Genomic DNA, 14,248 nt, shown 5'->3' on the forward strand with positions numbered 1-14,248 from the left:
ACCTAGTCTTTATTACCAGGGCACCGCACATCATTGCACAATAGACGACTTAAAAGGCGATTAAGTTAGGAAATATGTGGCATTAGATTTTATTGTGTAATTGGTTATGAATTTAATTATATCCGATTACAATGAAAATGACCAAAAGAGATTTCAAAACTAAAATTTATTAGAAAACTAAAATCGAATTAATGTATTCAAATTGTTAAAAATTGTCACTCTTGTAACAGAAAAAAAATAACGGATATCAATATATTAATATGAAACAAATGTTGCGCATGTAATAATAAGAGCAAATTTTTCTAGTAGAAAGCACACATTTCTAGCAACTTGAACATATTAATCAATTTTTCTTTTGATTGCATTAACTTTTAACTACCTATAGTCGATATCTTAAAGTGAATCTTTTGGAGTTGCTTCGTATATACATAACTAAGTATAACTAAATAAAATTTATGAAAACAAAAACACAAAATAAAAATGTAATGTTTTATTCACAACTCAGCGACATGCTTACATAAAATTGTCACACTGGATGATTTCGAAATACAAATATCTTTACCGTCAAACACAAAAAAAATATACTCAGTCTTTAGAACATTTACAAATGAAAAGTTCGTAATTGTACAATTATCTTTTTAAATGATAGTCACGGTTACATATACAAGCAAGTGAACAAAAAAATTAAAAACAAGCAAAATTTGAATCAATGCTAGTGCTCCGTATATGAAGCGACAAAAATAATTTTTTAAAATCTTCCAAAACAATTGTCATTTCAAAATCACAAGCTTTGCAACATTATCAATAGCATAAGACTGCTCGTACGTTTATAATCATTCTGACTTGGTTTTTTTTCCATTAATGCAATAGAATTTCAAATGACAGAACCTGCGCTTTCATTTGCCCATTCCTAACCCACGCATGAGTTCCATAGGCAGCGGGAATACAACAGTTGAATTCTTCTCAGCTGCGATTGAGGTGAGGGTCTGCAAATAACGCAGCTGCAAAGCGCCAGGAGAGTCGGAGATGACGTCAGCGGCTTCCTTGAGTGCACGAGAAGCTCTCTGTTCTCCTTCAGCTGCAATCACCTAAATTTTTTGAAATTGGAAAAAAAAATGTAAGAGGATAAATGAAGAATTAGTACAACTGAGATTTTAAGACAAGTGGACAATTAGTACAACTGAGATATCACGACAAATGAACAATTAGTACAACTGAGATTTCAAAACAAATGAACAATTAGTACAATTGAGATATTAAAACAAATGAACAATTAGTACAACTGAGATATTAAAACAAATGAAACATTTGTCTTGATATCTAACAAAATGGACAATCAAAGCCATCGGGACACGATGATAAATGATCCAAGATATCAATACAAGGATATTGACAAATTCAGGATATCAATATAAATGGACAGCTAGTACCTTCAGGATATCAATACAAATAAACAAATAGTGCTTCCAGGATGTCAGTACAAATGGACAATTAGTACCTTCAGGATATCAATACAAATGGACAACTTGTACCCTTAGAATATCAAAACGAATGAATAAATAAAGCTAAAAAACAAAGAATGTTAAAATTAAAAAAGAAATAGCACTAGAATAAACGATGTGTCATTGGAAAAATTAAAGTCATTGGAATATCGGAACAAAATTAATGCTATCGAGATATCAGGACAAATGAACAATTAGTATCTTTGGGAGATCAGTACAAATGAACATATGACACAACAGAGATGTTAGAATGAATGAACAATTAGTGCAATTAGAATACTATAACAATATAATCTATTTTAAAGAATTACAAAATGATGTAATTCAAATGATTTTACGGCAACTGATATAGGTAACAAACTGCTCAATGCTAATTTATTATCTAACTGCACGTTAGCTAACGATGTCTGTTACAACATATTCTGCGATCGGGTTAAAACTTGTTCTGCCATTTATCCACTGCCTCTTGAAAGAAATGCAATAGATTTCTAATTTAACATTCATAATATCAACATGAATTGATGCCTTTAACTGTGAACAAGAATTCTAGTGCTTTGAAAATATTGTTCACTACATGTAATTCGAAGATATTGCTGTATAAAATAATATTTTAATGTATTTAAAAAAATGGGCAGAAATTTGGAAGCCGTCTTAAAATGCTTTTTCAACAATCGATATGAAAAAATTTCCACAATAATCAACCATTTAGATGTTTTAAAATAGCACATTGTAACAGTGTACACACACACACACACACACACACACACAAGGAATGAATTTCAAAATGCACTTGTTTTTAATAATGTTGAATTTTAGGGTCAAAGCTTCTTCAATATTCGCTATTTCGAAAAATTACATTGCAAGTATCATAGACAACTGTAACCATAACAGCAAATGAAGAAATGGTTTTCGCGCCTTTGGGGGCCGAACACCATTGCTTAAATTTATTCTTGTTTCAGGCTGATAATGATGAATTCAAGTTCCTTCCAACTACACGTAGCAGAAAATCCCTCAAAATTCTATTGAAAAAGCTTCATAATTTTTTAGAAATATCTATTTCAGAGTCAGAAATCACAGCATCCACCTAGTGAAAAGTTTTCTTATGCATATCTCGAGGTGACCGTAATTTCAGCAATTTAATACATTTTTCACTCTTTTTATTTTCAATCTCTATACCGTAGATATTTTAAATGATTTTTTTTAACAATAACCTTAAAGCAGCATACTGCACATTCCTCGTCGTATGTGCACAGCGGAAGTCACAAATCACTCCTGAACAGTTTAATCGAAAGAAAAGTCACTACAAGTTTTACCGAGCTTAGCCTTGGTTTCTCATGCTTTTTCTCTTTTTAGAAAATTGTTTTATCGATGTATGAAATTTTTTTCTCCTCCATCTTTCACGATTCACTGTTTTCAATCGATTCAAATCACCGTCAAATACAGCCTAATAGATATACTTAAATACAGCTTGGTGTGATATGCTTTAAGAGTTATTGGCAGCTAAAAAAATTCACGATACAGTCTAGTAGCACTATATCGCAGTGTTACGAACTACAGTGTCTAAGGAGTAAGTGACGCTATTTGTATTCACTTTCATTTATATATATATATATATATATATATATATATATATTCTTTATATACTCTTTCTTGTACGTTGCTATATACAATACTTCGTAATTACGAACGTTACGAACTTGTATATAGCAATAACGTTACTTGTACGTTGCACTTCTGCAAATACAATAAACATGTGTGTTTGAGTTTGCTCTTAACTAGATGATACTGGCCATGATAATCAGGCCAGCTGCGGGGACTGAGATCCCCTACTCGCAGATTTAGCCCGAGCCTATAGAAGAACCAGATAGGCATAAATGTAGATAAAAGAAATAAATATTATAAAATTTTATGAGATTTCTATTTGGGTAAAATCAATAGCATATCAAGTTTTTAAAAATACATTATCATATAATACACCATGATTTCCAACTAAAATGGTATGATTTCAATTTTTTTTCAGAAATATAGACCTTTATATATCGATGCCTACATAATAGATAACAAAATTTACGTCTGAAATATTGAGGAATAATCCTCCTTTTATTAGAAATATCTGCATCCCCCCCTTGTTTTGGTCGCACGAGATTTTTTGAACAAGGCTAATGTATCCTCAATAACAGGTTGAAAGCATATTTAGCATTTAACGACTTTTCCCCCCGATATTTGAATAATGGTAAAAGATTTCAAATGGAGAGAAACATAACAACATAGAGGAAATAGATCGTAACCACAACAATAACAGAACAATGGTTATCTTCCATTTGTATTACAAAAACCGCATAATAATCACCAATTACTGCAATATAAATCTGTACCTCGATAAACGGGACTAAGTCCAAATCTATTAATTTTTTTTTTTCATCTAATACTTTAAAATAGAAAGACCAATGACAGTCGAAAAGAAGGAATATTCTCATCATAAAAATAAAATAAATAAAACAAAATTCGCAAAATATTTCTTTTCCTGTTATGAAAATTGAAATCATGAAATTAATTTTTACTCATAAAAGGCAAACTGGAAATGAACAAAAAAAAAAAATCCGTTTGTATTTTTATTTTCGCGTATACGTAGTATAGAGAAAATATAGTAACCCATCTAGAATTTTTGTGGAATCTCTACGTTTTAGACAATCTCTGAGTTCGAATATCACATTTTTGGTACGTAACGAAGATAATTCCAAAACGCTTTGACCTGGACGAATGAAATTTGGCATACGGTCTTTACACCAAATTTGGAGATTTCTTTCAAAATTTGAATAAATTCTGTTCCGAGGAAGTCCGTCCGTCCCTTTATTCGAATATAAGTTAGCAAGATAACTACGAAACGAAGAGAGCTGGACAGATAAGATTTGGTACACAGATTTAACATCTATGGTGCAGACACCTGTCAAAGTTGGAAACAAAACCAATTATGGATTGACCGTCTGTCAGTCGGTATTTTCAGAAACATGTAACGGAATTATTTAAATGTATGAAATTAGGCACGAGATTGTTTAGCTACAATTGCGATTTTATGTCACATCTTTACTTCAATCGATTCATAAAAACATGTCTAAAACACAAATTCGATTTTCGGATACTATTAACCATATGCCAAGTATTAATCGCCAAAAAATTGCCAAGACACTATAGATTCAGTAAAAATGCTAAATTTACGCCAAAAGTTTATATTTCGTAACTATTGTACGCCAATCATGTAAGGCGTTCTCTGGCATGACAGGTTTATTACAGAAAATACAATAATGTTTTCGGAAAACCACTTCCGCTGGTTCCTATATGTTTTTCGTTTGTTTTAAATAAAAAAACGACTTTTGAGTGATCACTATCTAGGTCAGAAATATTTCATCGCTGAGAAGTTATAGCGAAGTCAAACGATTTATACAGCTCATTTTTTAAAACAAGGTCTGCTTGTCAAAAGTTCTTTGAGACCGGCAGGCTATTTTTTAAATATTTTAGGAACGTTTCCAAGTCAAAAATAAAATGATTTCTTTGGTAAAATAATAGTATGAAAGGTATGTTTAGAATATATAAACCGCTTTTGGAATTCAAGATGAAAACTTCAATGTAAAAAAAAGCGATTTTTATGTTTTATTAGTTGGACAAAGGAAATTAAGACGAGGATGAAGACGTCAAGATTTCTATAATCGAAATAGAGATCAGACTGCAACAAATAAAGAATTCGAAACTGTAAAATGGAATCAGCTTAAAATAATAATATATGAAATTAAAAATACTCTTATATTTTTTGTTACTTAATTTTATTAATAAATAAATATATAATTAAAAGGAATTTTATATTCAGAAAAAGTCTACATTAAATTATTTAGGAGATTGTAAATTTCAACTCATATATTAAGCCAGGACATCGTTTAATATTAACACACAGACTGCCGTGAGAAAAACCGGTGACCGGCGGGCCTATATAAATTACACTGTAAGAAATTCAGAGCGGCTTGAATGCATTTCTATATTAATAGAGTTATCAATTCCTAAGAAAATAAATTTTGAAACTCTAAATTCTTCGAATAAGTTATGCGATATTATGAAGTGTCACTAGATATTCGTTTGAACTTATATTTCTACAATATTGTTACGAATCTGTGATGCGGCTTTCCAGCATAGTTGGTTCCATGGGAGGTCCCAGAGCTTGGCGACAAACTTGGCGACTATTTGATGACTTGGCGACTTTGGCGCCAAAATAGATTATACCCGAAACATCGAGAATTTTCCCGATCAGTCTAGTAGGAACGGAGATACGCCTCGAACGTTCCTGATTGGTTGAGAGGCTTCTAGCCCCGCCTCCTGAGACCTATAAAAGGAAGCGTCCGCAGCTTCCGGGTAGTTGCGAACCAGTGGAATCGAATAGTAGTCGGAACCGACGGTAAAGAACTGGCCTTCCAGAAATAAGAGGAGCAGCGACGGAGTGAAGCTAGTGTTGAACTAAGCTGTGAGCTACTGTTTGTAGTAGAGTCTGTTGTATGCTGCTGTTTATGCTGTTTTGTATGCTGTTGTATGCTGCACGTCTCGGCTGAAGATAATCGTCTTCTGTGCTGTATATAGTTGTCGTCTTTGTGCTGTCCTGTGTGTCTTCGTGTAAATAAACGTTTTATTTTCATATAGCAGTTTTATTTTCTACTGCCGCCTGGGGATTGAGCGTTCTTCACACCATATAACCCCCACTATCTAAACGAACCCCGGAAAATTTCGTAACAATATTAATGTTGACTATGATTTAGCTTTAAATGGTAAATAACAAGGGTATGGTCAGAGGCGGATTTAGAAATTTCAGCAGTTCTAGGCAATACAGGGTGACTATAAATGGATATTCCAATTTTGCAGGTCTGTTAAAAGTAAAGAAAAAAAAGTACAGTCTTGCTGTTCATCGGAAATCAAAAATAACAGTTGAAAGTGTTATGTGAGTTATAAGTATTTAATTTGAGCTTTTCCAGAAATACAAAGGATATTGAAACTGTTAAGATTTTCAATTAACCACGTGATCTTCCTGGGCGGAGCTAGCTGCCAATCATGTATCACATGGTCTCCCTATTGTTGTTTAGTATATTTTTTTTCCAGTACAAGCGAACTTGAGTCCTGTACCAGGGGGAGTGTGATCTCGGCTCTCTCTCGTCCGTAGAAATTTTATATTTATTTTAGTTCTCTATTATTATTTTTTTAGTTCTCTAAGTCTACTACACTTTGACGTAATCATGTGCCTTTTGTTGTTGATGTTACCAATAAACCACATAGAAGACAACATGTGTCTTCAAGTCATTTCACCCAGACAACAATCTTCACTATCAAATAAATTATTGTGTAATCATGAAAAGAAATAATTTTCAGAAGCAGTATGATAATTCGTCCTACACTTTTTTCTGTATATTTGGTGTGAAGCTTTGAAAGGATATATATATGCGTAAATGGTAATACTTAATTTTTTTTTTCTGGTAGTACATCTAACAGTAGGTGTTTGTCTCCCCCCCCTCAAAACCAAATAATGTTGATAAACTTAAGATATGCATATCTGCCTCTTTCAAAGCATGACATCAGAGAAGCTAAAAGAGCATGATATGAGTTATCGTATCGCCTTCTTATCGTTTGTGTTTTTGGAGGTTCTTATAATGAACTTCTATAACCAAGTCAGATTTAAAATTTCAATAGCTATTTGCAATTTCTGATGAACAAGGTTATACTTTGTTTTGTTCTCTTTTAATAGCTCTGCAAATTAGCGATATCTATTTATAATAACTCTGTATTACGGGGCAATTTCTTTCCAATAAATGGGTTCACAAATAAACGATTTTTTTTAATTTAACAATATAACAATGATTTAGTTTAATTTATTTTTTTATATTCATAAATTGGTGATTTTTATTATTTGCTTATTTATTAATACTTATAATTTATTTTATTTACGTTTGAAAGTAATGTTATGCAAGCAGACTAACGATATGTATAAAATTTTCAACTTAATTATCGTGTGTGCAATTAATTAAATAGAAACTTGCGCAATTGCGCTTGAAAAAGTCCTCACAACATTATTATATTTTACAAATCAGAATTTGTATTTTCTAGAAATTTATTTGGCTGCTGGGCAATTTATATTTCTAATCAACCTGGCCACTGAGACTCTTTGTTATCCTAGCCTCCCTAGGCAGCTGCCTAATATACCTAATCGAAAATCCTTTAATGAGAATCGCGAATAACAGTATCGAATTTGTGAGAGTACCTTTGCTCTAGCTTCTCTCTGTGCTTCAGCTTCAGCAGCCATGGCTCGCTGCATCTGTTGTGGCAATCGTACGTCCTTGCTGTAGAGGAGAAAAGCATGGTTTAAGATACAAATGAGTTTTAAAATATACAGGGTGAAATAAGAATTCATGAACAAAACTTTAAATATTGGAAGAGTACCATAAAACAAGCATCTTTTTTGCTCAGAAATGTACTGGCACAAGTGTTCATTGCGACATAAACCGATGCAATATACATACACAGCAACATTGAGAAACATTTCTATATACAGTAATGTTGCAACATTTACTCAAGATTGCATCTACATCATAAGCAGCAACATTGACAAACATTTCTATATACAGTAATGTTGCAACATTTACTCAAGATTGCATCTACAAACACTACCACAACCTCGGAAGTGTCGAGAGGGTATTTTTGAGTCGAGTTCATTGTGGCTGTACGTAAGCAGGAAATGCTTGGCATCATTGAAATTGCGTAAATTTTGTCTAATTTACGCTGCCAAACACGTGGTGGTGCAATTTTAAGATTTCACTTATTAGTAGCCACTTTTAGCAAGCAGCGCAACACAAACACAAACCGATGCACTATTCATGAAAGTAATTATAAAGTCATTACCTCGCAGCAACATTGGCAAACATTTCTATATGAAGCAATGTTTGCAACAATTACTCAATGTTGCGTCTGCAAACAATAATACAACCTTAGAAATGCCAAGAGGGTATTTTTGGGAAGATTTTATTGTAGCTATATGTTAGCGAGAAATGCTTGGCATCATTAAAATTGAGCAAATTTTGCCTAATATACGTTGTCAAACATATGGCAGTGCAATTTTAAGTTTTCAATTATTAGTAGCCGTTTTTTGACGAACAAGCATTTCACTGGAAATATTCATCGTATTTAATTTTAATTACAGTTCCTATACACAAGTTGATCTTCATGATCATTTCAATGAAATATTCTTAACAGATTATAATAGACACTAAAGCCGTGTTACTTTTATAATCTTACACCTGCTCTGTTTATGCGTACCTGAGCCTTCCTAATGGAATTAAGTTCTATGATATCATACCGCTGTAGAAAACGTAACTATTCGGGTAATCTATTATTTAATTGCATGTTGTCTTACGCGAGATTGTAACTTCATTATGTGGTTCCTCGTACAACCTGTGCAGATATTTAGTAAGCTTTCTATCTTACTTTCATTAATGGAAGAATATCACGCAATGACATGTTAAATGAAGTAATGAAAATCTTTACATTTCATTGATTGACAAATTGAAATCAATTGCTTTTATCGATTAATTAAAAAAATTCTCTTACTTATACAACAGCATAAGTAAAAGTCTTCGATATTGTAATGCGCTTATGCATAAACGTATTTACTAAAACACTAAACAACTGTTGTAGTAAAATATAAAAAAATATTTTTAAAAAATTATTAAAATTAGAGAAAAAATACATGGAAATAAAATTGGTATAACTGAAAAGGTAATGTTTTAAAATTTAAAATCATGTAAAAAATGGTTTTTGAGTGATTGTACTTTTTAAAGCTACTAACGCAAAAAAGTTAAAAATTTAATCAATTTTTAATTAAAAAATTTAATAAAAATTTAGAAAAATCCATTTTTAAAAAAATATTTACTGCTCTGGAAGCAACTGTTGTCAAATCTGATAGATCAAGCGATCTTCCCAGTAGAGCAATGCGCATGATTTTTGAATCAAGCATGTTAACATCGCTGCTTTAAACAGTATAATTTCAAAAACCAATTTGAATTTTTAAAAAGTTATCATTTGTGAGCTTACATTTCTACCCTTTCGACCTTGATTCCCCATGGTGCTGTAGCTTCATCCAAACTCGACTGCAAGAAATAAAAATAAATCGTTAATATTACTCTCCAGTCAGATCAACCTAAAATTACCATTTTACACTTTGCATTACACTCACATCATACATTGGCGAAAAGAAAATATACATAACAAATCAATGAAATTTAAAATGGTGAACATAATTACGAGATGCCCAATCAATACATATGATAAAAAATACATGAAAAATTAATTTTCATGCATACTACATATTTTAAAAAAATATACAACACCCCCACCCCTCGAGTCATTATGACTCATTATGTAAGACAAAGAATGGATAGTCATCATAAATACAAGTTATGCAATAAACATTTGTCATGAAAAGTACTCAAAATTATTCCTTTTGTGATGGTTACACTTAAAAAAAAAAACGTGGAAACCAAAACTAAACTGTAGCCCACTGGGACGATGAATGGTTAATCATCATCCAAGAATAGTTAATCGATTATTTAAGATGATGAATGGTTAAACATCATAGATATGACAATAAGTATGTAAATTCTAAACATTCAAACTGATTATTTTGATAAAAGTTAAGCATTAAAAAAACCGTCGAATTAAATGAAATAAAATCTTATTTATCATGCATTCGTATTTCTCAAATTTCATATGCACTAGAAATATAATAAACATTCTTCAACCAAAAAAATTATTTCCTTTTTTAAAATTGTTATGCATCCTTGGTAATTGTACATCTGTAGTTCAATGCATTTTTTAAAATCATGTGCTGCTTTCTAGTAATGTTACTTCAACATGCACCAGCTTCCTCTGTGTTAATATCCAGGAAGCTATCGTGCTCTCCTTTTAAACAAACGTAATTGTCATTAGAAAAGGGCAGCGAAATCTGTAATACTGGGCGGAGTTAAAAAATATCTGCGCCTTTTTGGCCTGCATCATTGTCGCATGTATAAATCCAAATTTTTGTTTTGATGTCATGCAATTCAAATATATATTTTTTTTAATGTTTAAATTTACTAATTTACCTATTTGAGAATAAACCCATGCATTAATAAAAATTATTTATGGGATCATGAACTTCACATTTTACACGCATTTTTATGCTAGATAATAATAAACAACAAAATCATTGTTTGTAGTAGACCATTTCTGCAAGACACTGTAAAATATATAAGCAATCAAATGTGCGTTCGATAGCTGCATATATATGGATGTTCAAATCTTCAGAAATTACTTCATGCGTCTTTACTTCATTGAGATATGTCGTAAACTTAATATCTTCTTGTTAAAAATTATAAGCGAAATGATGGTCCACATAGGGGGGGGGGTCACATGGAGGTGAAATGAATATAGTCCGGAAATATAATTATATAAATAGGAAATACTACAATATATAAAAAGAACAGCAAACACATTTAAAGCTTCTTCCTGTATTGCGTTCTGTTTCCTTCCTGTCGAAAATCATAACATCTGTAAACAACTATTTTCAATAATTCTGTATTAAGAGATTAAAAACAAACACACAAAAAGAAAAATCAATTTATTTTAATCTATTTACTATCAATTTATTTATTATAATTTATTTTTAATCAATTTATTATAATCATTTATTATCTGTGCTCAGCTTCATCGCACAGTGTAGAAAAAAACAAGTTCAGAATTTGAATTTTTTTTTTTTTTTTTCTATTTAGACCGATTTTACTGTACATTTTATGCTTATCTATAGTTTTAACGCCAAATCTAAACTACAAATTTCATTTAATTATTTTTTGCGCCTTTGGTTAATTGTAGCCATGTGCTCACAGACGGTCCATTGACGGATTTTGTCCAAAATTTGATATGCATAATTCTTATTACAAAACCGAAAGCCAAATTTCATTCACCTAGCCCATCTTTTTTAGATATTACTTTCCTGGGGGAAGAGAGAAACTTTATTTTGATGAATTTCATCGAAAGTTTAATAGAAAGCTACAATCAAGCGTCAAGGTACCATACCAAATTTCATTTGCCTAGATTGCTACATTCTTGTATAATCATGTTCCCAAACAAATCATGAATCTAAAAATACGTGTGTGTTTTGGAGGATGGGGGATTCAAGATCGTCTAAAACAGAAATTCATTAAAATATCATAATCGATTTTTTTTTAAGATTACTTCTTCTCTTTCGCATAAAAGAAAGCAATGACGTAGCAAGGATAAGTAGCACCCGGGGCATAATATGATTTTTTTTTCACTTCTCCTTAGTTTTTAACCAAGCTCAGAAAGTATAAATGACGCCTATGGTATGGTATTTTATGTACTCTTGTTATATTCGGCTTTAAAAATTAACACTAACACGCAAACACATTGCATCAATGGCGATCTCTGAGACTATATAAATCCTTTGCCACCCTCTTAATGTACTACTAAAGGGTATCCCAAAATTAACGCAAGATTGGAATTTGCCACCATTCGAGCAGAATTGGCCCCCTAGATCGTGTGATCTAACACCATTGGATTTCTTTTTATGGGGTTATTTAAAATCAAAGGTCTGGGCCAATAAGCCCACAATTTCCTTCTTCAGGCGTGCATCGAAGGAGGAAATTCAACGCTGCATCAACGAAATTCAGCCACATTTATGCAAAATGATCATGGGAATTTCAACAAAAGAGTGCGTATGTGACAACAAATCCGTGGAGGCCATTTGCCCTATTTGTTATTCCATACATAACCCTATCATGAATACTTTACTATTCAATAAAAATATAAAAATTGTGAGGATTTTTTTTTTATTTAATTCAAATTTTGCGTTAACAGGTTGTTCTATCGCGTAACACTCCATTTTTACTAAGCCTAAACTATCAACTGTCAAACGATTTTTTTAATAGGGTTGTCAACACTTTACTGCACGAATGGTAGCAAATTCAAATCTTGCGTTAATTTTGGGACATCCTATACAAAACAATAAAAATGGCACAATATTGAATTGCGATTCAATTTTGTTTAAATCTATTGAAATCCATTAAATTTTACATCTATTCAATTATAACTTTTCAAAATTTCCTAACTGAATTAAAAGTATCTAATAATACACTTTCTCTTTACTTTGGGAGTATATCAACTTTAAATAACACAATAAACCTATCATTATCATGATTACAGCAGATTAAAAAAAAAAACATCGATCGAACTAAAATTCGACACCAGCACTTAAGCTGCCACCATTTTTTCCGATCACCATTATCTCTTTACATATTTTAATTGCATTAAAAACAAGAAGAGGTGCGAATCATTTCTTGGATATAATTTCCGCACTGTCAGAACAGGGAACTTTTCCAAATTCTTTCTTGCCTGAATAAATCAATGTCAAATCTTCTAGTACACGCTAATGCATAAATCAGTTCTTCTTCGTGAACATCATCATAAATCAGATAAAAAAAATAAAGCAACAAGACGGGGGAAAAAAGCCAATCCATCAATTATCAAAACCACATTTTTCTTGCTATTCCGATGTCATTACCAATTTGTGGCCTGTTGTCAAGAGATACGACCGGAATTGTTATTAATATCCGATATACGAAGCCAGCCCATCATTTGCGTGATTGGGACAGAATCATAGCCATAAGGGAGATCATCAGCATATTAAAAAGAACATTTAGAGATCGATAGAAAGAAACAGCTGATCCGGATCGAAGAAATGAATGTCTGCTCAACAATTGGAATGATCGATTGAAATGATATTTTGGGTTAATTTCTGTTAAATATTTGAAGAATACGCTTTGAAATGTAGAAGCAAGAGATCGCAATGATTGTGTTATTAATATTTAATGCTAAATTTTCAAACTTTTTTTTCTTATGAACTGTATAAATAAGTACTAGAGAAATGCAACTTTTATCTGGTTGTAGACAAAAAGCATTGTAATCGTTCAAAAAATCTGACCTTCAGATCTGGAGGAAACCCTTCGTTTGATATCTACCCGAGTTGGAATAAAAGCATTTTTTGGTATAATGTTTGTCTAAGATAAAAATGGAATAACTAGATAAATGAAATTTGGTTTGTCGTCATGACGGCAAATTTGTAGACCAGTAAATAAAACTACAAATTTGGACTGTAGACTGGACGTATGCATTTGGATCTGTAGACTTTGTCTACAAATCCAAATGCATACAGTCTACAATATTTTCCATACATATAGCTGGACAATCTTGTGTATCTAAACACGTTATAACTGAAAAACAACAGAAACTGGATGTATTAAACTTGGCTAATGGGTTTATCGCTAAAATTATAAAATTGTATCGTATTTTACACTTGAACAGTCAATAGGTTGATTATCTGTTTGTTCCTTTACTTTGTTTGTTATTGTTAGGATAACAAACAAAGTAATTTAACAGGATAATAAAGAACAACTATAAAAATGAAATTTGGCATGATATATCACAAAACTGCAGTTCAAATTCATATTTTAAACCCGATTAATCACCCTGAAGAAGTGCAAATGGCATACCCCATTCTCTTAGCTATACGGCGAAGTTAAGCACAAAATGCGTCACATTGCGAAAGTATATGAGAAAAAAAAGCAAGGGAAAGTATTTCTGTTGATTTTTTTTTCTGCCTGCGAGTGGTAAAA

At 31.7% G+C, this 14,248-nt stretch overlaps 1 protein-coding gene across 1 annotated transcript in view; it reads right to left on the minus strand.

Moving 5' to 3' along the window:
* Nucleotides 1-475: 475 nt before the first annotated feature.
* LOC129971196 (stomatin-like) overlaps nucleotides 476-14,248 on the minus strand; it is a 71,957-nt gene continuing 58,184 nt past the window's right edge. The window contains exons 6-8 of the mRNA XM_056084750.1: nucleotides 9,615-9,670; nucleotides 7,789-7,867; nucleotides 476-1,088 (exon numbers count right to left, since the gene is read on the minus strand). Of these exons, the coding sequence (XP_055940725.1) occupies nucleotides 897-1,088; nucleotides 7,789-7,867; nucleotides 9,615-9,670 (327 nt within the window). The 3' untranslated portion in view covers nucleotides 476-896. The remainder of the gene's footprint in view (nucleotides 1,089-7,788; nucleotides 7,868-9,614; nucleotides 9,671-14,248) is intronic.

The sequence above is a fragment of the Argiope bruennichi genome, chromosome 6 (genome assembly GCF_947563725.1).
Source record: "Argiope bruennichi chromosome 6, qqArgBrue1.1, whole genome shotgun sequence".
In the NCBI taxonomy this organism is placed as follows: domain Eukaryota; kingdom Metazoa; phylum Arthropoda; class Arachnida; order Araneae; family Araneidae; genus Argiope; species Argiope bruennichi.